Raw genomic sequence first — 25,487 nt, 5'->3', positions numbered from 1 at the left:
AGCCTGAAACCAATGTTAACGGATGATAACGTGTGTGCATGCTAAGTCGCTTCAGTTGTGTCCGACTCTTTGTGACCCCATGCATCGTAGCCCGCCAGGCTCCTCTGTCCGTGGGATTCTCCACGCAAGAATACTGGAGTGGGTTGCCATGCCCTCCTCCGGGGATTTCCTGACCCAGGGAACAAAGCCGTGTGTCCTGTGTCTCCTGCGTTGACAGGCAGGATCTTTTCCATTGGTGCCACCTGGGGAGCTCCTCCGTGTTTCTTGAGTCACTTTCATAAGCTGCTGAGCTGAGTGATAAGCGCTTTCCTCAAACTGTGCCCTCAGGACGCTAGGTTCTCCCCATTGCCTGCCTCTGCGTGGCAAATTCTTGCGGAGCCCAGGCTCTCTCAAGGAACAGTTTATAACACCAACGTGTTAGGAGCCTTTTCGAAAAGCATTAGATCTCTTTCCAGTGATGCAGCCACAGACTGAAGCCCTAGGAGCCCCGCAGTGCCCCTAACTTAACCTCCAGATTCTAGGCTGAGAAAAACTTTTCTCAATCCTGGGGCACATATAATCCCATAATAGCCCCCGTTTCCCCCTACCCCTGTGTGCCCTTCCCTCCTCCTCCCCAATGGCAGCTGGTAGTTTGTTCTCTTTATCTGGGAGTCTGCTGCTTTTTTGTTTTGTTGACTAGTTGTATTTTCTAGATTCCACATTTAGGTGTTATCATATATTGTTTGTCTTTCTTTGGCTTATTTCACTTAGCCTTCCAAGTCAGTCCATGTTGCTGCTTTTTTATGATCGAGTCATAAGAGTCTGTGTGTGTGTGTGTGTGTGTGTGTGTGTGTGTGTGTGTGTATACACCACATCTTTATCCATTCATCCTTGAGCGACACAGGTTACTTCCATATCTTGGCAAATGTAAATAATGCTACGATGAGCATTGGGGTGCGTGTATCTTTTTGAATTTGTGCTTCTTTGGGATATATACACACAGGAGTGGAATTGCTGGATTATATTTTTAGTTTTTTGAGAAAGCCCTGTACTGTTTTCCACAGTTTTTGCACCAGTATACATTCCCACTGAAGTATACGAGGGTTCCCTTTTCCCCACATCCTCACCAGCATTTGTTATTCGCGGTCTTTTTGATAATGGCCGTTCTGACAGGTGTGGTGAGTATCTCACTGTGGTTTTGATTTGCATGAGAGGAAAGTGTTTTAGGTAGAACAGCATTCTGTAAAAGCACAGAGGGAATTCCCCGGTGGTCCAGTGGTTGGGAATCTGTGCTTTCGCTGCAGAGGGCCCAGGTTCAATCCCAGGTCACACAAGCTGCGCCTTATGGCACGGGACCCAAAAAAGGCACAGAAATGGGAAAGAGCATGCTGCAGGTGGAGAACTACAAGTGGTTTTTGTATTACAGCTTAACTTGCGTAGCTTTTCGTGTTATGGTAAACTTGAGGTGGGGAGTGGACCTGTGAGAGGTAGGTTGGGGTCAGATGGTAGAGAGCCTTGTCTGTCATTCGAGGGTGACTGGATACTCCTGGATGCTTGGCAGCCACTGAAAAGTTTTAAGCAAGGGAGAGGCATCGTTAGATTTGCCTTTTGACAGCATGGAATGTGGCCTTGGAGGGACAGAGTGTGGTGAGCAGACTGCAGATCTAAAGTAGGCCTGAGCTTAGGTGGAGGCATGAGGGGTGGAGCAGACAGGATAGATTTGAGAAACAGCTTAGCACGGAGATTGGCAGGACTTGGTAACTGGTTGGATGTGAAATGGAGATGAAGGAGTCTAGGGTGATGGCCAGGCCTCTGGCTTGGGTAACAAGTGGCGTTGAACTGAACTCAGGATCCAGAAGAGCAGGTTTGGAAGGAGGTGTGGGAGAGGAAGAGGTCAGTTTAGACTTCAAGTTTGAGGCTGTTCAGCAGGCAGGTAATTAAATGTGATTGGAGTTCAGGCCCCCATCTAGCCCAGGGATGTAAAGGTTTGAGGTCTTAGCATGAAAACAGGTAAGATCAAAGAAAGAATATGAGGGGATCAATAGAGAAAGAACCTGGGGAACTGCAGTATTTGAGAATGAACAGAGGGAAAAGAGAGAAATATTAACTTTGAAGCTACTTATTTTACCTATACAATCATCAAGGAACACTGGATAATTTGCTGTGGAAAATGAGTGTGTGTGTTTCTAGGCCGTATATTCTGGAATGCATTCACAACGGCAATTCCAAATTCCTTTCTTAACTTCAGATTGGCTAAAGAGTAGGATAATAATCTCCTGAAGTAGGCTTTTATTTTCTACTTGCATATGTTTTCCTTCCTCCTGTCTGCCCTCCACAATGCCATGTTACTCTGACTCTCTGTTTTAGAAATTGCCCTGTCGCTTCTCAGTTGCCTGGACAGTCAGCCTGCCGTAATCTGGCCCCAGACAACCTCTCTCATCTCATCTGCCACTCCCTGTACACCCTCATTCGTTTGATAAGCATCCCTAAGTGTTTGTCTCTCTGGAGCATTCCATGAACTTCCATAACCCTGTGCCTGTGTGTGGTCTGCCCAGGATACCCTCTTCACTGTTTCTCAACTTGCCAAAATCCCGCTCATCTCTTGCCTCCCGAGCTAACCCTTCTCTCTTTCCTGGGTAGAATTAATTCATTCTGTCTTGGATAGCAATTTATGCATGTACCTGTTCATCAATGAGAAGCATTTTATGGCTGTTTATTTTCTTTGAGAGATTAACTCTTTTGAAGGTAGATACAGTGATTTATTGATCACTTGATACATATTGAATTTCTACAAAATGCCAGACTGTCTCAGCCACAGTTGTTGTTGTTATAGTGGCAGCACCTACCACGAGGCCTGGCTATGAGATTTATTAACCCTCTTGTCTCAGACGAGATCGTGCATTATTTCTAATAATGTTTCGAACCAAGTTGTCTTAAAAAGCATTGGTTTTTGGTTTTAAAGCAGTTTACTTTTTAACTTTTATGCCTAACTTTTGTGCTTTAGTCGAAGAAAAAAGGACTAAGTGCAGAGGAAAAGAGAACCCGCATGATGGAAATATTTTATGAGACGGTAAGTTGTTTCCCTTAAGATTTTTAGTACTTTGTGCAATTTTCTCTGTAAGTATATGCCATCCAGTGTTAACTGTACCTTTTCACTAGAAATCAATACCGACCAATTTCCTGAAGAATGAGTAAAATTCAGCCAACATTTGTGGTTCCTGTGGGCTGTGGAGCATGAAAGAACCCTATCCCAGTGTTTGTAGAGTCTCTCCTATTCAGGGGCTTCCCTGATAGCTCAGTTGGTAAATAGCTCCTGCCTGCAATGCAGGAGACCTGGGTTCGATTCCTGGGTCGGGAAGACCCCCTGGAGAAGGAATAGGCTACCCACTCCAGTATTCTTGGTCTTCCCTTGTGGCTCAGCTGGTAAAGAATCCGCCTGCAATGCGGGAGACCTGGGTTCAATCCCTGGGTTGAGAAGATCCCATGGAGAAGGGAACGGCTACCCACTCCAGTATTCTGGCCTGGAGAATTCCATGGACTCTACAGTCCATGGACTCGCAAAGAGTCAGACACGACTGAGCGACTTTCACTTTTCTATGCAGACTGCCCTACCCTCTGGCACCATAATTTTTTTTATCTTTATATTGGAGCATAGTTGACTAACAGAGCTGTGTTAGTTTCAGGTACAGCAGAGTGATTTGTTTATACATATACAGGGATCTCCCTTACGGCATAGAGGGACAACTGCTTAGATGGACTCCTGTGCCAAACACTGCAGGAGCATGAGTCTCAATGCAGTGGCTCAGGAAAGGCTTCACAGCACCTTTAAAACGGGAAGGGTGGTGTTTGCTAAGCAGATGATCAGAGAAGTTGTGGACAGAAGAAACTTGTGTTACTGCTTGGTCTCACATCTTGTTTTTTTCACATTAATTATGCTGCTGTATATTGTTCACTTATATCTGGATATGAGATTTATTAATAGTAATAACAGCCCCAAAATATGTATTAAGGACTTAGAACAAGGTTGGAAACTTTTCTAGAATCTGTAGACATAACAATGAAGTAGATGGACAAAGGCCATGCCCTCATGGAGCTTCGATTCTAATTCAGGGAAGCAGAAAAGTAATGCTAATGTTTTGATGTTCCTGAAACAGGGTAACAGTGTAATAGAGTCTAACGGGATGCAAGGAAGACACTCTTCTAAGTACTTTGCACATATGAGCTCATTTAATCCTTACAATTACCTCAGGAAGGAACAGACTGCATTATCAGATCAGATCAGTCGCTCAGTCGTGTCCGACTCTTTGCGACCCCATGAAATCACAGCACGCCAGGCCTTCCCTGTCCATCACCAACTCCCGGAGTTCACTCAGACTCACGTCCATCGAGTCAGTGATGCCATCCAGCCATCTCATCCTCTGTCGTCCCCTTTTCCTCCTGCCCCCAATCCCTCCCAGCTTCAGTCTTTTCCAGTGCCTCAACTCTTCGCACGAAGTGGCCAAAGTACTGGAGTTTCAGCTTTAGCATCATTCCTTCCAAAGAAATCCCAGGGCTGATCTCCTTCAGAATGGACTGGTTGGATCTCCTTGCAGTCCAAGGGACTCTCAAGAGTCTTCTCCAACACCACAGTTCAAAAGCATCAATTCTTTGGCGCTCAGCCTTCTTCACAGTCCAACTCTCACATCCATACACGACCACAGGAAAAACCATAGCCTTGACTAGACGAACCTTTGTTGGCAAAGCAATGTCTCTGCTTTTGAATATGCTATCTAGGTTGGTCATAACTTTCCTTCTAAGAAGTAAGCGTCTTTTAATTTCATGGCTGCAGTCACCATCTGCAGTGATTTTGGAGCCCAGAAAAATAAAGTCTGACACTATTTCCACTGTTTCCCCATCTATTTCCCATGAAGTGATGGGACCAGATGCCATGATCTTCGTTTTCTGAAGCCAAACTTTAAGCCAACTTTTTCACTCTCCACTTTCACTTTCATCAAGAGGCTTTTAATTCCTCTTCACTTTCTGCCATAAGGGTGGTGTCATCTGCATATCTGAGGTTATTGATATTTCTCCCGGCAATCTTGATTCCGGCTTGTGTTTTTTCCAGTCCAGCGTTTCTCACGATGTACTCTGCATAGAAGTTAAATAAACAGGATGACAATATACAGCCTTGACGTACTCCTTTTCCTATTTGGAAGCAGTCTGTTGTTCCATGTCCAGTTCTAACTGTTGCTTCCTGACCTGCATACAGATTTCTCAAGAGGCAGGTCAGGTGGTCTGGTATTCCCATGTTTTTCAGAATTTTCCACAGTTGATTGTGATCCACACAGTCAAAAGCTTTGGCCTAGTCAATAAAGCAGAAATAGATGTTTTTCTGGAATTTTCTTGCTTTTTCCATGATCCAGCAGATGTTGGCAATTTGATCTCTGGTTCCTCTGCCTTTTCTAAAACCAGCTTGAACATCAGGAAGTTCATGGTTCACATATTGCTGAAGCCTGGCTTGGAGAATTTTGAGCATTACTTTACTAGCGTGTGAGATGAGTGCAATTGTGCGGTAGTTTGAGCATTCTTTGGCATTGCCTTTGTTTGGGATTGGAATGAAAACTGACCTTTTCCAGTCCTGTGGCCACTGCTGAGTTTTCCAAATTTGCTGGCATATTGAGTGCAGCACTTTCACAGCATCATCTTTCAGGATTTGGAATAGCTCAACTGGAATTCCATCACCTCCACTAGCTTTGTTCATAGTGATGCTTTCTAAGGCCCACTTGACTTCACATTCCAGGATGTCTGGCTCTAAGTCAGTGATCACAGCATTGTGATTATCTGGGTCATGAAGCTCTTTTTTGTACAGTTCTTCTGTGTATTCTTGCCATCTCTTCTTAATATCTTCTGCTAGGTCCATACCATTTCTGTCCTTTATCAAGCCCACCTTCGTATGAAATGTTCCTTTGGTATCTCTGATTTTCTTGAAGAGACCTCTAGTCTTTCCCATTCTGTTGTTTTCCTCTATTTCTTTGCATTGATCACTGAAGAAGGCTTTCTTATCTCTTCTTGCTATCCTTTGGAACTCTGCATTCAGATGTTTATATCTTTCCTTTTCGCTTCTCTTCTTTTCACAGCTATTTGTAAGGCCTCCCCAGACAGCCATTTTGCTTTTTTGCATTTCTTTTCCATGGAGATGGCCCTGTCTCCTATACAATGTCACGAACCTCATTCCATAGTTCATCAGGCACTCTATCTATCAGATCTAGGCCCTTAAATCTATTTCTCACTTCCACTGTATAATCATAAGGGATTTGATTTAGGTCATACCTGAATGGTCTAGTGGTTTTCCCTACTTTCTTCAATTTAAGTCTGAATTGGGTAATAAGGAGTTTATGGTCTGAGTCATAGTCGGCTCCTGGTCTTGTTTTTGCTGACTGTATAGAGCTTCTCCCATCTTCGGCTGCAAAGAATATAATCAATCTGATTTCAGTGTTGACCATCTGGTGATGTCCATGTAGAGAGTCTTCTCTTGTGTTGTTGGAAGAGGGTGTTTGTTATGACCAGTGCATTTTCTTTGCAAAACTCTATTAGTCTTTGCCTGCTTCATTCCGTATTCCAAGGCCAAATTAGCCTGTCACTCCAGGTGTTTCTTGACTTCCTACTTTTGCATTCTAGTCCCCTGTAATGAAAAGGACATCTTTTTTGGGTGTTAGTTCTAAAAGGCCTTGTAGGTCTTCATAGAACCGTTCAACTTCAGCTTCTTCAGCATTACTGGTTGGGGCATAGACTTGGATTACTGTGATATTGAATGGTTTGCCTTGGAAACGAACAGAGATCGTTCTGTCATTTTTGAGATTGCATCCAAGTACTGCATTTCGGACTCTTTTGTTGACCATGATGGCCACTCCATTTCTTCTGAGGGATTCCTGCCCACAGTAGTAGATATAATGGTCATCTGAGTTAAATTCACCCATTCCAGTCCATTTCAGTTCGCTGATTCCTAGAATGTTGACATTCACTCTTGCCATGTCTTGGAAGTTTGGAAGTTTGACCACTTCCAATTTGCTTTGATTCATGGATCTGACATTCCAGGTTCCTGTGCAATATTGCCCTTTACAGCATCGGACCTTGCTTCTATCACCAGTCACATCCACAGCTGGGTATTCTTTTTGCTTTGGCTCCATCCCTTCATTCTTTCTGGAGTTATTTCTCCACTGATCTCCAGTAGCACATTGGGCACCTACTGACCTGGGGAGTTTCTTTTTCAGTATCCTATCTTTTTGCCTTTTCATACTGTTCATGGGGTTCTCAAGGCAAGAATACTGAAGTGGTTTGCCATTCCCTTCTCCAGTGGACCACATTCTGTCAGAAAAAACTAGGATAGGATAGGATAGGATAAAAACCCAGGGAGGATCATCTGATTATAAAGACAGTGCTAAATACAGCCTCTTTACATTTGTCAGCCTGGGTGTGGTATAACATAGGGTTCCCCAGCCTCGGAGCTGGGCCACAGCAGGAGGTGAAGCAAGTGAAGCTTCTTCTGAAGCCTCGTCTAACCCTCCCCCTTGCTCTGCATCGCTCGTGTTACCTCCTAAACCCCATCTGTGGAATGATTGTCTTCCATGAAGCTGGTCCCTGGTGTCAAAAGGCTGAGAGCTGCTGGTGTAACACGTGATGTGATGCTCCCTGGACCTCCTTCCTTTATTCCAGGCGTTTGTGCCTGCCGCCGACAGGAAGTATGTTTGAGGTTTCTGCTCCTGTGTGGCAAAGCCAGGACTCAAACCCTGTCTCCTGGCTCCAGAGACTTTTCTTCACCATGTTGCTATATGGTGGCTTCATTTTCAGGTTAAAATCCAAACTTTCGACCTACAAAAATATTAATTTCCTATGTTTTATGTCTTGGCAGGATCTTCAAAGTCTAGCTTGGCCCAGTCTACTGGCTGTTTTCATTATTTACAAATATGACGTAGGTGGGGAAATGGCAAAATAAAATATGAAATTTAAAATAATGATAATACTTTCATTTTGGTAATGCAGACTCTCAGTGAAACACATGAAATATTGTGAGTTTTTTTTACCTGTTTGCCCTCTAAGTGAAATCTTACAAATCTTCCTTACATATAATGACTTAATAAAAGTCATTGGCAATCCAGAACATAGCCTCATAATTATGACTATTTATTCTGCTGAGTTGAAATATTTTTCCTATGGTCTCAGAGCCAGAAAAGTGTATTTAATTCCTACCAGGCAGTGGAAGGCTGGGGAGATTATTTTGTCCTTTATGATATTGTTAATTTTCTCAAATGCCAAAATTGCTGTTTCTGATTAAACATTTTCAACTCTGCTTTCTATAACATTAAGACACTGATGACTAAGATGCTGTGACTGTAACAAGTATTAGCAGGTTAAAGAAGTTAAATAATTGGTTTTTATGTAAAGATAGAATTTATTGTATTAATTGACTGATTCCAGTTCATATATTCCTATACATTTTCATTCATATGAATTGTTGCTGTTGTTGTTTGGTCACTAAATTGTGTCCCTCTCTTTGTGACCCCGTGAATGGCAGCAGGCTGGGCTTCGCTGTCCTTCACTATCTCCCTGAGTTTGCTCGAACTCATGTCCATTGAGTCAGTGGTGCCATTCCAACCATCTCATCCTCTGTTGCCCCCTTCTGCTCCTGCCCTCAATCTTTCCCAGCATCACTGTCTTTTGCAGTGAGTCAGCTCTTTGCATCAGGTGGCCAAAGTTTTGGCGCTTCAGCTTCAGCAAAAGTCCTTCCAGATTCAGGGTTGATTTCCTTTAGGAATGACTGGTTTGATCTCATTGTTCATATGAATACATACATTATATGTTCATATATTCCTATTCGTTCACATGAATACATATATAGATTTATTTGAAGTTGCTAATGTAATAGAAAAAGAATTCTTTGCCTGTTACTCTTAGGAAGACGATGGCAACAATACAACTCAGAGACAGAGGACTGGTACCCAAAGTCTGTTTTACCTAATAGCTTTGTGGCTTTAAACAGATTATTTGACTGAAGAAGCAAAAGGCTAATAATAACTTGTACCTGCTTCACAGAGTTGGTATAGGGATTAAATGAAATCATCTGTGAAACATTATGATGCCCAGGTCATAAGTGCTTAATTAGAAGTTAATTTAGTATTATAACTGTGTGTCTTCAGTGGTATCTTTATTCATAGTTTTGATTTTGAAAGTTAGAACCATTGTGTTCTTTTCTTTATTATCTCTGTAATGTAGGGGAGAACCAATATTTACTTGGGACCATTTTCTTTGTTCTCTTAAATGACCACACTTCAGTTCTGAGGCTAGTTCTTTGCAAGCCTATTTCTTTACACAGCAACACCAGTGGGGCAGTTGGTATGTCTGGGGCTATTCCTTGATGACCACATGTAGGCAGATGTCTCAATGCATTCATGTTCTTTTTCCAGAGAATCTAAGGTATTTGCAAATAGGTTTGATTAATTGATTTTTTTAATGCATAAAAGGCCTAAAGTTAGTAAGTTATTGCATGTTCTCTGAGACTCTACAGAACTTTCTTTAAATAGTTGATCCCAGGTGTGCAAAATTTTGTTTCACAATCTATTAATAGGACCAGTGACTTAGTATTTTCTTGAATTTACTAAATCTTAAGTGTACTGAGATGAAGTTACTTTTTCCAGCATTTTATAATTGAAGATGAAAGAATTTCACAGTGAATACCTGTATGCCCACTCTAGATTCCACCATTAACATTTTATACTCTACTTGCTTTATCATATATATTCATCTATCCATTCCTTTATCCATCTGTCAGTTCATCTTTTTTTGCGGGGGTTGTATTTCTGGGGTACTGTTCTTTTGTCTGGTATGTTTTGTGAATATTTTCTTCTGGTCTTTTCAGTTATAGTGCCCTTGAATGAGCATGTTTTAAATTTTTATGATGCCAAATTTGCATCCTATTGAAGTTATCAGTTCAAGTTTATATTAGGAGAAATAGATCCCAGATTTCCATAACAGTAATCACAATAATTCTAATTACTGAATACTTAAGTCTTCCCTGCCTCTGTTAAGGGGGCTTCCCTGGTGGCTCAGATGGTAAAGCATCTGTCTACAATGTGGGAGACCCGGGTTCGATCCCTGGGTCGGGAAGATCCCCTGGAGAAGGAAATGGCAATCCACTGCAGTACTATTGCCTGGAAAATCCCATGGACAGAGGAGCCTGGTAGGCTACAGTCCATGGGGTCGTGAAGAGTTGGACATGACTTCACTTTCACTTTCACTTTAAGTCTTTTCAAATGTTTCACTTCTATTATCCAAGTTCTTTTGACCTGTTCAACCAAAGCTTATTACAGGAAGAAAGGAGTGTTCTGCCTAGATTTGTTTTTCCAGCCGTAGGATTGAATATTCTATGTGTGTATCTTCCCCACAAGGTTTTGCTCTGCATGTGGTGGCATAGCCTGTATAGGTTAATGATGGATAGGCAGCCATGAATTGCATGATTTTCTTATTTAGGTCCAGCTCTTCCATGAAACCTTAAATGTAAACAAACCTTGACAGCTGTCTGTCTTAGTTAGAGCTGCTAAGTCTGTGATGTATGGTATATACTAAGCAAAGCACTATTTGTATTTTCTGTAAATCAAAGTGTCAGAGAAGCCAATTATCTCATGTTAACAAATGATTCATCATAACTAGATTTTATGCTTCATTGGGAAGATGTCCTTTATGTTCTGCCCTCCAGTTACTTTACGGGATTGTATGTTCATGCAAAATCTGTCCATTTTAAGTTCTGTTGAAGGTATTGAACAATATAATTACAATTTCTTCTAGCTCTACAATTCTTGATTCTATTTCACTGTTCTTTTCCAGGCATAGTTTTCTAATACAATATTTTATAAACATAATTATGGTGACTATAAATATATAGTAGAAAGTAAATAGATGTTTTTCATCTTTTTTTAACTCTTTTAAACAGAAAGATGTATTTCAACTAAAAGACATGGAGAAGATTGCTCCCAAAGAAAAAGGCATTAGTAAGTATCAAAGATGTGCCAGAATGTTTTGATGAATACTGGTTATCTTTCCTGCAAATCTTTCACTTCATGGAAGCATAAATTTCTAGAGATGAAGAATGTTTGTTAAAGTCTTATATAAGGTTTCTGGGCCATGACCATGATTCTTGTGTTCGGAGTATCTGCTCTAGGAAAACTAAGGTGACATACACATGCATGCCTGTATGCACACACACACACATGTATAATACACGTAGTTATACACAAGCCCATTTATGTGTGTAATTGACTTCAAAAGAAGTAAAGCTGTTCATGTATGTTCTGGTCTTTGTTAATGGGATTTGCCTGGTGTGTTGGTGTTCTCCAGCTGCTGAAACAAATCACTGTAACTTGGTGGCTGAGCACAATGGAGCTTTTATTCCCTCGTAGCCCTGGAGGCCAGAAACCTGAAGTAGAGGTGTCGGTGGGGCCGGTTCCTTCCGGAGGCTCTGAGGGAGTTTCCTCTTCACGCTTCTCTCCTGGCTTCTGGGAGTCACCAGCAGTGCTTGGCTTCTAGATGCATCATTCTAATCTCTGCCTCTGCCTTCACATGGCCTCCCCTTTTTTTCCCTCCCCTTCTGTGTCTTATAAGGACACGTTTCATTTGGGACCCACCCTAAATCCAGGATGATTTTATCATGAGACCCTTAATTACATCTGTATAGACCCTTTTCCAAATTAAGGTTGCATTCAGAGGTTCTGGGGTTTATCTTTTGAGGAGTCACTCTTAAGCCCATTATATATGATACATATATTTTTTAAACCTTACTTTTCTGATTGTATAAGCTATACATGTTTAACAGATTTGGAAGTTATATAAAGAATATAATGAAAATACAGTTGTTTATAATCCCTCTACTGACATTACCACTTTTTTTTAAGCTTTTCATTTTGTGTAGGCGTACAGGCAGTTAGCAGTGTGGTGGTAGTTTCAGGTGGACAGCAGAGGGACTCAGCCTTGTCTACATACATGTGTCTGCTCTCCCTGCAGACCCCTGCCCCTCCAGGCTGCCACGTAGCACTGGGAGAGTCCGTGTGCTCCGCAGTGGGTTCTTGTTGATTATCCGTTTTAAATGGAACAGTGTGTAGCGGCAAACGTCAGTGCATTCTCTGCCTCTGTATCTTTCTGTTTTGTAAGTTCATTTGTATCAGTTCTTTTTAGGGCCCACATATAAGGGATGTCATACGATATTTCTCCTTCTGACTTACTCACTCAGTATGACAATCTCTAGGTCCATCCATGTTGCTGCAAATGGCATTATTTCATTCTTTTTAATGGCTGGGTAAGATTCCATTGTATAAATGGTAACATGGTATATTTTGATGTCTTATTCTTAGCTTCTGTTTATCTGTGTTTGTGTTATATATCTGTCCATTTCTCAGAGAGGAAGCCATCCTGCAAATACTGTTTTGTGTTCATGTATTTTTTTCATATAACATTGTATCGTCTACCTATGTCATTTGCTTTAAAAAAAAAAATGATTTACAGCATCTGTATTTCCTAATATTTTTTCTGTGACCACCCATTGTGCCATAATTTGCTTAGCCCATTAGCTATTGTTGCCCATCTAGATGTGTTCCCAAATTTTCTTGCTAAAGTTAAGATAATTAGCATGTCATTCTTAAATTTTTTTCTAAATGACTTATTTTTTAGAGTATTTTTAGGTTCACAGCCAAACTGAGAGGAAGGTACAGTGTTTCTCATGCACTTCCTGCCCCCCGACACATACACAGCTTCCCCTGTTATCAACACCACTCACCATCATGCATTTGTTACAGTTGATAGCCTGCATAGGCACGTCATAATCACACTGAATCCGTAATTTACATTACTAATCACTCTCAGTGTTGTGCATTTCTGTGGGCTTGTACACACGGATCCACGGTTATGATATCACATACAGTATTTTCCCTTCCCTAAAAATCCTGTGTGCTCTTCCACCTATTCATCCCTTCCTTTCCCCTTGCCGAAAACTTTTTTCCACATATTACTTCATTAGGAAACGTCCCTAGAAATAGAGGAGAAAGAGACTGTATAGTTTTAGGCTTTTTAGATGGATTCTTAAATTGCCTTCAGGAAAGGCTATTATACTCAAATTCATTTCTCAGAACTGTTACCATTTTTAGAAGTCTTTGACATTTCAGCTTGTACTTTTTTATAAATGAGGTTGAATGTTTTGCATTTGGTGGAGTTTTTTTTTTATTAAATCTTTTAAGTTTTTAATGGATTTTATTAAATTTGGGGGTCTGCTCTAGGAAAAATTAAAACGGACTCTATGGATAATTTCTTGGTGTAGTTCTATTAATAAAAAGTAAGAATGGGGACTTCCCTGGTGGTTCAGTGGTTAAGAATCTGGCTTGCAATGCAGGGGACTAGGGTTCAATCCCTGGTGGGGGAAGTAAGGTCCTACATGCCTAGGGGCACCCACATGACCAGCCCAACGAATGCAGCCAAGTAAACACTTAAAAAAAAATAAGAATGGTCTATGAATTTCAAACATTTGTGAAATATGACTTTGTATTTTTACATGGTATTTTTAAAACTCTTTTCTGATTTTCAATCTTACCCCTGACTATAACATCCAGTTTATTTCTTTATTGCTTAATTTTTCATAGTAGTTTTCTTTTAGTTTCCTTAGCAAATAAGTTAATGCATGTTTATTATTGGAAAAAAATAAGAAAAATGAGCAAAAAGAAGGAAATAAAAATTTCCCTCTTAACCTTACATTCTGCATAACTACTGTCACATTACTGAATACTGTCTTCTAACTTAGTTTTCTATACAGTATGTTTTGGATGTACATATATCCAAGCCATTAAATATTTTATAAAGTAAATTTAATGAATGCATAGTATATTTATCCAGAATTTTAAGAGTCCAGTTATTGTACTAATTTCCAGGGTTTTGCTATGAAAAACAGTGATTTAATGAGCATCCTTAAGCATTATTTTCTTTAGCTAAATTTGTAAAAGTGGAATTTCTCTGTAAGAGTTATGCATAAATCTATTTTTGCTATATTTTTCTACCATGTTGAGGAGTACTTACATCTCTGAATCCTTTATTATAATTTTTAGTGTTTTAAGTAGTCAAAAAATCCTGTTTCATGCTTTATTTTACATTTCTTCGATTATTAGCCAGTTTGACCACTTTCCTTGTTTATTGCCCATGCGTGTTTTATAGATGCTTATTGATGTATTTTGTTTTTCTCTTGGAGTATTTGCCTTTTATGTAATTATTTTTAAAAGCTCCTTATTTATTAATTATTAACTCAATCTATAATATTTATTGCAAGTGTTTCCCCAGTTACTAGCCTTTAATTTGATTTATGATATGTCTTAATATGAAGTCTTTAAAAATTATCTCTCTTAGCTGCTATGTCAGTAAAAGAAGTCCTTCAAAGCTTGGTTGATGATGGTATGGTTGACTGTGAGAGAATTGGAACATCTAATTATTACTGGGCTTTTCCAAGTAAAGCTCTTCATGCCAGGAAACGTAAGTTGGAGGTTCTGGATTCTCAGGTAGGCCACCACAATTTAAAATAATAGATTTGTTTTTTAAGAAAGAAATTTGTTTTATTTAATCCTCTTCCTATTTAGTGGTTTCTGTTACATTTTTAACGTGCATTATTTGACTCAGTCTAAAGATAATCAAAATCTCGTTTTTTCCAAGGGGAGCAAAGACCGTAGAATGTTCTAACTCTCATCTCACATGCCATGATATTGTTTTCTAGTATTTTAGTTCTTTTTAGGTTTACAGAAAAATTTATGGGCGGGTACAGAGAGTTCCCAAATACACCCATGCCTCCTGCACCCAAATACAGTTTCCCTTATTATTCACATCTAGTATTAGTGTGATTCAGTTGTCACAGTTGACGAGCCAATGTTGATACCTTATTATTCACTAAAGTCCATAGTTGACATTAGAGGCTCATTCTCACAATGTCTTGTGCATTGTGAGTTTTGACCAATCTATAAACGTCATGTATCCAACACTATAGTAACATGCAGCGTAGTTCACTGCCCTAAAAGTCTCCTTTGCTTTACTTATTCCTCCGTCCTTTCCTCTCCTCTAGCCCCTCGCAACAACTGATATTTTTAAGGTCTCTAAAGTTTTGCTTTTTCCAGAGTGTCATCTGGTTGGAATCATAGTCTGCAGGCTTTTCAGAAGAAAGAAGACTGGCTTTTTTCACTTAGTAGTGTGCATTTTAAGTTTCCTCCATGTCTTTTGGCGGCTTGGTAGCTCATTTCTTCTGACTGATGAATAATATTCCATCCCATTGTATGTGCCACAGTTTGTTTACTCATTCAGCTATTAAAGGAGCTCTTGGTTGTTTCCAAGAGTGTAGTTCCAGATTCCATCACATTTTGATGAGCTCTTTTGTATCCTTTACAAGACTGATGGCATGAATTATCATGTAGAACTTACGATGCAGTGGTCCCACCTTTATCTGAGGAAATACTTGCCAAGACCCCCAGTAGATGCCTGAAACCATGGAAAGTCCTGAATCCTATACATGCTGCGTTTTTTCTTATGTATACATACCTGTGATACAGTTTAACTTAGGAATTAGGCACCGTAAGATATGAAAAACCAACTAGTTGTGAAATAGAACAGCTGTACCAATAACAATGTGAATGTGGTCTCTCTCTCAAAACATCTTATTGTGCAAATTTAGTGCCCTTTCCGTCTTAATGAAGCACTTGTCATGTCCCTGGGGCTGTATCTTTTGCAGTTTGAGGTGCAACAGCAGAACTAGCCCAAATTTCTTTTGCCTTCTTCACAGTTTCATGGAGAGAAGATTCATTCTCACAGTCTTTGCAAGCTCAGCATACGATTTTTTTCCTTCCTTACTAAGAACTTTCACCTTTTCACTTAAAGGAAGTTCTTTGCAGCTTCTCTTTAGCATATCTGAGTTGTGTGCATCAGCACTCTTGTGCTTTGGAGCCATTATCAAGTAGAATAATGGTCACGTGAGCACAGGCGCTGTGGCACCATGACAGTAACCCCATAGCCAGCGTGACTGCTAAGTGAGTAACAGGCAAGATTCGCTGCACAGAGGAATGACTCATGTCCCATGTGGGATGGAGCCGGATGGGGCAAGGTTTCATCACGCTACTCAGAATAGCACACAATTTAAAACTTCTGAACTGTTTATTTCTAGAATTTTCCATCCGATATTTTTGCACTATACTTGACCACAGGTGACTGAAACCATGGGAACTGAAACCACAGATAAAAGGGGACTCTACTATATAGGCAAGGGGTGAAATTTTAGGGAAAGTACTGTGGACTTTTTTGGGAAGGGAGGAAGAGTCCTGATTTTCTGGAAGGTAACAATAACAGGAAAAGTTAATTAACAATAGTAAATTAATTTCTCTCTGGAGGTTGTGTGAGATTGTGTTTATTCACAGGAAAATCGTCCTGAAACACCACTTTTTTAAATGATGCTCCTGTGTTCAACTTTGTGGGGAATCATAAAGTCCGTGTTCTTAATTACAAGCAACATAAACTAACTCTGGTTGACATTAGCAGAAAAGAAATTTATTAAAAGATGTAAGATGGACTTGCAGAGTCACTGGGAAGGATGGACACAGTTCTAAAAGTAGGCAGGAACTGAGGGAAGGTACACAGCCAAACTCCTACCAGAACACACCATGAAGCCTTTCTGGTGAGGATACTGCTGCTTCAAACATTGCACCCAACTTGGCATTGCTGACCTCAGAAGATAACCTCAGGTTTATACGTATGTGTGTGTGTTTATTCTTTTTCAGATTCTTTTCCCTTACACTTTATTACACAGTAGGACCTTGTTGTTTAAGATGCTGCATTTTTTCCTTGCTAGGAAATAGCATACGTATTCATCACTCAGCGGTTTTTTTAACTTATGCAATTAAAAACTTTATATAAGGTGATGTCTTTTTAGGCCTTATTACATTTTCCTGTCTTCATGGTTTTTTGTTCTTATCCCCTTTGAAAATTCCCTTGTCTTTCCTTTCTACTTAGTTCTAAACGTCTCTTCTCAGAGGCTTTCTCAAGCTCCCTTAGCTTACTATGTTCTTGTCCTTCTCTAAACTCCTGTAGTATTTTTGGTCTTACCATAAATAAAATGTACAGCTTTGGCACATATTTCTGGCTGTCCAATAAACATTGTCCCCTTTTTCATTGCTGTGTTGAAGGAGCAGAAAACATTAACCTTCCCAGATTCCCTTGCATCTGTGAATGGCAGTGGGAGACAGATTTGATGAGTGAGATGTAAGTGAAGAGAGGCTTTGCGGTTTCTGGGAAGATGGTCACTTTCATGGTAAAGGCAGAACCCTTTCTTCCTCTTTTCCACGATATGGCCCTGAGATTGTACTGTGCCGATGTTCCTCGAATGGCCAGGCCTGAGTTGACAGGGCTTGGGTCCCCGGTGGTGTTTTGACACGCTGCACGAGCCTTGGACTGCCTCACCTCTGGACTTCACGTTGCATAAGAAAATTAAGCCCCTGCTTCTGTTGGACTACAGTCCATGGGGTCACAGTCGGACATGACTGAGCGACTTCACTTGCACTTCACTTTCATCTAGTTTTAGTCAAATACTCTCTTTATATTCTAAAAGGCTGTATTCTAAGTGGGTAAATTTGCTTTAAATTTCTTTTTAATTTAAATGTGACTTAGCTCTTGTATTATCTATTGCCGTGGAACAGAACTGCATGCCCCAAAACTTCATGACTTAAAGAAACAAACATTAGTGTATCACCATTTCTGTAGGTCAGGAATCCAGGCATGGTTTAGTTAGACTCAAAGCTCATGTGAGGGGACTTCCCTGGTGGTCCAGTGGTTAAGAATTCGTCTTACACAGTATGGTACTGGCACAAAGACAGAAATATAAATCAATGGAACAAAATAGAAAGCCCAGAGATAAACCCACGGAACTATGGACACCTTATCTTTGACAAAGGAGGCAAGAATATACAATGGAGAAAAGACAATCTCTTTAACAAGTGGTGCTGGCAAAACTGGTCAACCACTTGTAAAAGAATGAAACTAGAACACTTTCTAACACCATATACAAAAATAAACTCAAAATGGATTAAAGATCTAAACGTAAGACCAGAAACTATAGAAATCTTAGAGGAGAACATAGGCAAAACACTCTCTGACATACATCACAGCAGGATCCTCTATGACCCACCTCCCAGAATATTGGAAATAAAAGCAAAAATAAACAAATGGGATCTAATTAAAATTAAAAGCTTCTGCACAACAAAAGAAACTATAAGCAAGGTGAAAAGACAGCCTTCAGAATGGGAGAAAATAATAGCAAATGAAGCAACTGACAAACAACTAACCTCAAAAATATACAAGCAACTCCTGCAGCTCAATTCCAGAAAAATAAACGACCCAATCAAAAAATGGGCCCAAGAACTAAATAGACATTTCTCCAAAGAAGACATACAGATGGTAACAAACACATGAAAAGATGCTCAACATCACTCATCATCAGAGAAATGCAAATCAAAACCACTATGAGGTACCATTTCACACCAGTCAGAATGGCTGCGATCCGAAAGTCTATAAGCAATAAATGCTGGAGAGGGTGTGGAGAAAAGGGAACCCTCTTACACTGTTGGTGGGAATGCAAACTAGTACAGCCACTATGGAGAACAGTGTGGAGATTCCTTAAAAAACTGGAAATAGAACTGCCGTACGACCCAGCAATCCCACTGCTGGGCATATACACACTGAGGAAACCAGAATTGAAAGAGACATGTGTACCCCAATGTTCATCGCAGCATTGTTTATAATAGCCAGGACACGGAAGCAACCTGGATGTCCCATCAGCAGATGAATGGATAAGAAAGCTTTGGTACATATACACAATGGAGTATTACTCAGCCATTAAAAAGAATACATTTGAATCAGTTCTAATGAGGTGGATGAAACTGGAGCCTATTATACAGAGTGAAGTAAGCCAGAGAGAAAAACACCAATACAGTATACTAACGCATATATATGGAATTTAGAAAGATGGTAATGACAACCCTGTATGCGAGACAGCAAAAGAGACACTGATGTATAGAACAGTCTTTTGGACTCTGGGAGAGGGAGGGGGGCGGGTGATTTGGGAGAACGGCATTAAAACATGTATAATATATAAGAAACGAATCGCCAGTCCAGGTTTGATGCAGGATACAGGAAGCTTGGGGCTGGTGCACTGGGATGACCCAGAGGGATGGTATGGGGAGAGAGGTGGGAGGGGGGGTTCGGGATGGGGAACACGTGTACACCCGTGGTGGTTGCATGTTGATGTATGGCAAAACCAATACAATATTGTAAATTTAAAAAATAATAATAAAAAAAATAAAAGAATCCGTCTTACAGTGCAGGGGACACAGGTTCAGTCCCTGGTCTGGGAAGATCCCACATGCTGTGGAGCAACTAAGCCTGTGCCACAACCAGAGAATCAGTGCACCGCAAGAAAGATCCCACGTGATGCAACAGAGGTCATGTGTGCCACAACTAAGGCCTGACAAAGCCAAATAAATACATATTTTAAAAAAAAAGTCTCACATGAGGCTGTGATCAGACTGTTGGCCAGGGCTCTATTCTCATCAGAAGGCACATCTGGGAGATTTACTTCTGAGCTCAGTCTTAATGGTTATTGGATTTAGTTCCTTGATGGTTGTTGGGCTGAGATCTTTCAGTTCCTGGAAGTCTGTTGGGTTGGTGGCCTGGATTCCTTGGTAGCGTTTAGCACCTCCCTCCCTGCCTCCTCGAATTGTGGTTTTCCCATAGGACAGCTCACGTGTGGCAGCAGCCTTCCCTCACAGCAGATGTGCGTGGAGAGTCCCAGACACGAGCCACAGGGGTTGTTGTGACTTAATCTTGGAAGTGACTCACCTCTGCCTCATTCTGTTCCCTAGACACAGATCTTAAATTCAGTTCACACTCAGGGAGAGATTATACATGGGCATAAATACCAAGAGACAAGGATCATTGGGACCATCTTAAAGGATACATACCACAAATTTTTCATTGTTCTAACTTCTCAAATGTATAAATCTTTTTATTAAAAAAAAAAAAAGGCTTTATTGAGGAATAACTGACGTACCAAAACCATATTTAAAGTTTATAAACTGTTAAGTTTTGACATACGTGTACATCCGGGTAAACATCACCATAATCAAGCTAAGGAGCATACCCATCACCCTTAGAATTTCTTCATTCCCATTCTCTCTCTCCTGCCTAGCCCCAATCCCTGATACACACTGCTTCCCCTGCCCCGTTCCCCAGGCAACTGCTGATTTACTTTCTGTCATTATACATTAGTTTATATTTCCTAGAATTTTATATCAATGGATCATGCAGTACATATTCTTCCTGCCTTCTTTTACTCAGCATAACTAAGATGTATCCATGTTCCTGTATATATTACTCATACATTTTTATTGTTAAGTGGTATTTCGTTGTGTAGATTTACAATAGTTATTTACCTGTTGATGGACATTAGGGGTTTTGTTTGTTTTAGTTTTCGGTTATTAGAAATAAAGCTTCTATGAATATGTATATATGTCTTTGTATGGAAATATGTTTTCATTTATATTGGGTAAATACCTAGGAACAGAATGGCTGGATCATATGGTAGGGGTATGATTAGCTTTCTAAGAGGTTGCCAGAGGGTGTTCAAAGTGTCTGCGCCACTTTCCATTCCTACCAGCAGTGTGTGTGTTCCGGTCTCTCCATGTGCTCACTGATGCTTGGGATGACACCCCTTCTAGTAAGTGTGTAGTGATATCTCCAGTGCGTGAAAGTGAAGTTGCTCCGTCGTGCCCGACTCTTCGCGACCCCATGGACTGCAGCCCACCAGGCTCCTCCATCCATGGGATTTTCCAGGCAAGAGTCCTGGAGTGGGGTGCCATCACCTTCTCCAGATAGATAAACTGGACTTCCCCAAAACTTAAAATATCGGCTCTTCTAAACACAGTTAAGTAAATGAAAACACAACCAAAGACTGGGAGAAAACACTTGGAAAGCATTTGTCTGATAAAGGATTTGTATCTAGAATGTGCAAAGAATTAACCTGGAGAAATGGAAATTGCAGCAGCAGTTTATCTATCAACTTGTTTCTTTATGGTTAGTGTTTCTGGTGGTGGTATCTTACCCTCTTCCAGACAGTTACTCATGCCTGAAATTAGGCCTGCTGCTGCTGCTGCTGCTAAGTCACTTCAGTCGTGTCCGACTCCGTTCGACCCCTTAGACGGCAGCCCACCAGGCTCCTCGTCCCTGGGATTCTCCAGGCAAGAACACTGGAGTGGGTTGCCATTTCCTTCTCCAGAAATTAGGCCTAACAAGTGCTAATTAAGCATTTCTTTTTTGACTTTGTAAACCAGAGATAATCTGGAGCAATGTATGCTCTTTATTTCTTTGCCTCTGGGTTTAGCATAATTCTATTTAGCAAGTGAAGGAGTTTTGCAAAAAAAGTAAGCAAGATATTCTTGCTAGTATAATGAATCTATTTTTAATAAGTGAACTTATTATTTAGTCTATATATAGAATAAATAATATAAATATATATATATAATAAATATATAATATATAATAAATGGTATATATGTAAATATACATTTATTCTATATAGATAGGATAGAATAGTTCTAATTAGCTTCTGTCAATATTTTCCTCTCCCTACTGGTTTGAAAGTTGGGATCCAGTGTTTTTTGTGACATACTCCTGTTCCCGATGCCCCATTTACAAGCTGGAGATCAAAGCTTAATCTCACACACTTCCTGCAGGAGTCACAGTTCAAGTCAGAGGCCATTACATAAGTAGTAGGTCCAATACCTTCTGTTCTCAGCTCTGCAGAATGAGATTTTGATATGTCATTCATAAGAGATTGATAGCATTTGGCATTTGCAGTAAATACATTTTTTTAAGAAACAAACACTCAGTACCATTTCACTGACTTAAACCTACTTTATTTTTTCACTGAAATTTGAGAAGGAATGCCAGTATCATACTATGCCCCTCAACTATGGTTCTGAAGAGAGCTTATCATTTTAGAGAAACAGTAAAGCTTAATGGGAAGAGAAGTAGTTAGAAATCGAAGATGGATTGAAATCACAGTTTTAACTTTTTGCTAGTTGTAAGGATCTTGGAAAAGTTTCTTAAGCTTTTAAAGCCTTAAAGTTTCCTAAATTTGTTAAAAAAAAAAAAAAAGATTATACTTACTTCAAAGGGTTGTGTGGATTAAGTAGTCTATGTCAAGTGCCAGTGTGCATAGGCACTGTGTAAGGTGGCTGGAGGTTTGACTAAATTAGTGCTCATCCAGGAGTATATACTCTTAAGTTTATTTGTTCAATCAAAAAAAATATTTGAGGGTCTACTGTGTGCAGAACATTTTACCAGACACTGGAGGTAATTCAAAAAAGCAGAAATCGGTATCTTTACATGCTTTACTAAGAAAGAACCTGTAACCTGTGCTGAAGATAAGATACATACAAGTGAAAGAGTGAATTGGAGAGGAGAAGTAGTAAGTGGCTGACTGCCGAACGAGCGATAGAGATTAAAAGTGTTGCAAGAGGTCATGGGATTTATATATAGAAGCCACTGTTAATGTTGAATTGAAGCAGATTCCAAATTCAAGGTTGCACTGAAAGATCAGTTTGTTCAACATATTGCCATAGTAAAATGTTAACTTCTTTTGAGTTTCTTGTTAATTACTTCCAGATTAGAGAGAGGGAGCTCTTTGTTTCCCCCCATCACCCCCATCATTCTGTTCTGCTTTGGTTCCGCCAGTGATTCCAATTAAGTACAGGAATGTACTTGTCTCTTGAGAATGGGCTTTTTTTTGCAAGTCTGAAAATCAGGAAACATTTTTCTCTCTTGCCTTTAGGTTGTATATGTTGATCACTGTTAAAGACAGTCTAAAAAAGCCTCATGGTTATAATTTATGTTTCTCTTTAACATTTTCTAAGATAGCAAAGAAGCTATCAACTGCGTGTGGATTGCATTAACTGCTTCAACAGAAACTGTCTGCCTCCTCTGTTTATGTGCAGTACTGAGTTCTTTGAGCGATATAAAAAATGATAAAATGTGTGTTTCGTGTTGAGATAATTTATATTTACTTGGTAAGGCAAGATAAATATACAGTTAATTAACTTGTAATGAAAAGACATTGTTAATTAACTTTTATGAAAAGTCTATATAGTTAAGGGAGACTTCTTAGAAATGGTTTTTTGAGCTGAAAGTTGCCTCAGTGTAGATGGATGGAGGAGATTACTGAGGGGGACAGCGGGAGCCACTGATGCTCTTGATGATGATAGCCAGACTTTACTGAGCAGTCAGCCAGGGAGTTTTAAGAGTTTGTCTTAGTCCATTCAGGCTGCTGTAACAAAATACCACAGATTTGGTAGCTTATAAACAACAGAAACTTGTTTCTCATAGTTCCAGAGGCTGGAAGTGAATGAAAGTTAGAAGAAACGAAGGTGTGAGGTTGTTTGAATGAGAGCAGCCCGCTGGCGCAGTTTCCCTGGTGCTGCTGCAACTCTGTGTGGGGTTTAAACGGATGTTTCCTTGTTTAAAGGGTCAGAACTGTGGAAATCATGCTCTTTCTTTTGTTTTCTTGCTCTGCTGAGACCTTCCTCAGTTCTTCATCCAAGTTCTGATTTGCAACCCATTTATTACTAGTGGAAGGTCGTTTGGGGGTCAGGTTTTTGATTTATCACCAGCATTTCATTTTGAAATCCACACTAAATTGGATTTCAGACCCAGGGTATGGGTTTGGGGAGACACTAAGAGATTCTCAGAATAATTTTTTTTTTTTTTAATTTTACCAGTTTTTAGAAATGAATACAGATCGTCCTCTACTTCTTACAGTGGGGTTATGCTGTCAACCCCATGGGAAGTTAAAACTGTTTTAAGTCAAAAAAATGCATTTAATACACCTAACCCACCAAGCATCATAGTGTAGCCAAGCCTATCTTATAAGGGCTCAGAACATTTAAACATTAGCCTACAGTTGGACAAAATCATCTGTCACAAAGACTTGTATAATAAAGTGTTGAATATCTTATATAGTTTATTGAATACTGAAAGTGAAACCGGAGGTGTTGTCTGGGTACAGAGTGGTTGTCGGTGTGTTGGTTGCGCACCGTGGCGGTGACGCAGCTGAGCGGGAGCTGCGGCTCACTGCCTGTGTCCAGCGTGCAGCGTCATGGGGAGTGTGTGCTGCCTGTCACTAGACCAGGACGAGAACTGAACTCCAAGTTCCAAATATGGTTTCTACTGAATGTGGACTGCTTTTGCACCATCATAAAGTTGTAAAATCATTCAGTCAAACCGTCATAAGTTGGGAACCATCAGTACATAAAATCATTTATTGCTAAAACTGAGCTGGTAAAGAATAGGTCCACTCAAGCTGTGTGGACAACTTGAAATGGTTTTGAATAAAAATAGGCGTTTACCTTTATTGAAATTCGTTCAGTTCAGTAAATGTATACTGAATGCTTGCTGTGGCAGGCATTGTGACTGAGAGGGGTAATGGTGAATGAGGTAGCTCCGGTCCTCCAGGACCTCACAGCCTGGTGAGGAGAGACCCCGGTCAACAGACCCCTGCCACATGGTGGAATAGTGTACAGCATGGGGGAGGATGGTAGAGGGTGAACATTCTGCTGAGGAAAGGCTTTACAGTTAAGGAAGGAGACGTTTAGGTTTGTTCTGGAAAGATGTGTGAGTCCAGAAGGGAGTTGAGGGTGAAGGACATGCTGGGTACAGAGACCCGTATGTTAAAGTAGTGGAGCACAGTGGCTTACAAGAGTGGACTCTAGACCCAGACCCCAGACTCAACTCCTACTTCTTCCATTTACTAGAAACATCTTGTGTCTCTGTTTTCTCTGTTAAGTGGTCCTAATATTTCCTACTTCACAGGTTGCTTGTGACAATTAAATGTGTTGTGTATAACTGCGTACAACAATGACTAATCCATAGTAAGTGCTTTAACTTGTTATTATATGCCAGGACTGGATAGATATGTATAGAACTGCATAATATATGAGAAAATCTTGAGTTGTTTTGTACTGCTCAGTTGAATGTGAGGGGTGAATGTTGTTATTGTTCAGCCGCTAAGTCATGTCCAACTCTTGCGACCCCATGGACTTAAGCTCGCTGGGATCCACTGTCCTTGTGATTTCCCAAGCAAGAATACTGGAGTGGGTTGGCTATTTCCTTTTCCAGGGGATCTTCCTGACCTAGGGATCAAATTTGCGCCTCCTACATTGGCAGATTCTTTACCACTGACCCACCAAGGAAGCCTGATAATGAAGGGCTCTGTGTATGAAGCTGACGGATTTTGAGTAGGGAAGTGAAATGATCAGAGCCTTATTTAAGAAAGATGCTCCTGTTGGCAGTATGGAGGCCATGTAGGAGTGTGCACTGTGAAATTCCCAGCTAGTGGCTGTCCCAGGCGCACTGTGCTCCAGATAAAAGGG

At 40.3% G+C, this 25,487-nt stretch overlaps 1 protein-coding gene across 2 annotated transcripts in view; it reads left to right on the top strand.

Moving 5' to 3' along the window:
- Positions 1-25,487, top strand: part of MND1 (meiotic nuclear divisions 1) — a 79,610-nt gene that overhangs the window by 2,253 nt on the left and 51,870 nt on the right. For both annotated transcript variants that reach the window (XM_015475346.3, NM_001038223.2), the window contains 3 exon segments: positions 2,984-3,049; positions 10,943-11,000; positions 14,389-14,537. In XM_015475346.3, the coding sequence (XP_015330832.1) occupies positions 2,984-3,049; positions 10,943-11,000; positions 14,389-14,537 (273 nt within the window).

This window comes from Bos taurus, chromosome 17 (genome assembly GCF_002263795.3).
Source record: "Bos taurus isolate L1 Dominette 01449 registration number 42190680 breed Hereford chromosome 17, ARS-UCD2.0, whole genome shotgun sequence".
NCBI classification, from domain to species: domain Eukaryota; kingdom Metazoa; phylum Chordata; class Mammalia; order Artiodactyla; family Bovidae; genus Bos; species Bos taurus.
This window is presented reverse-complemented; position numbering and strand designations above follow the sequence as displayed.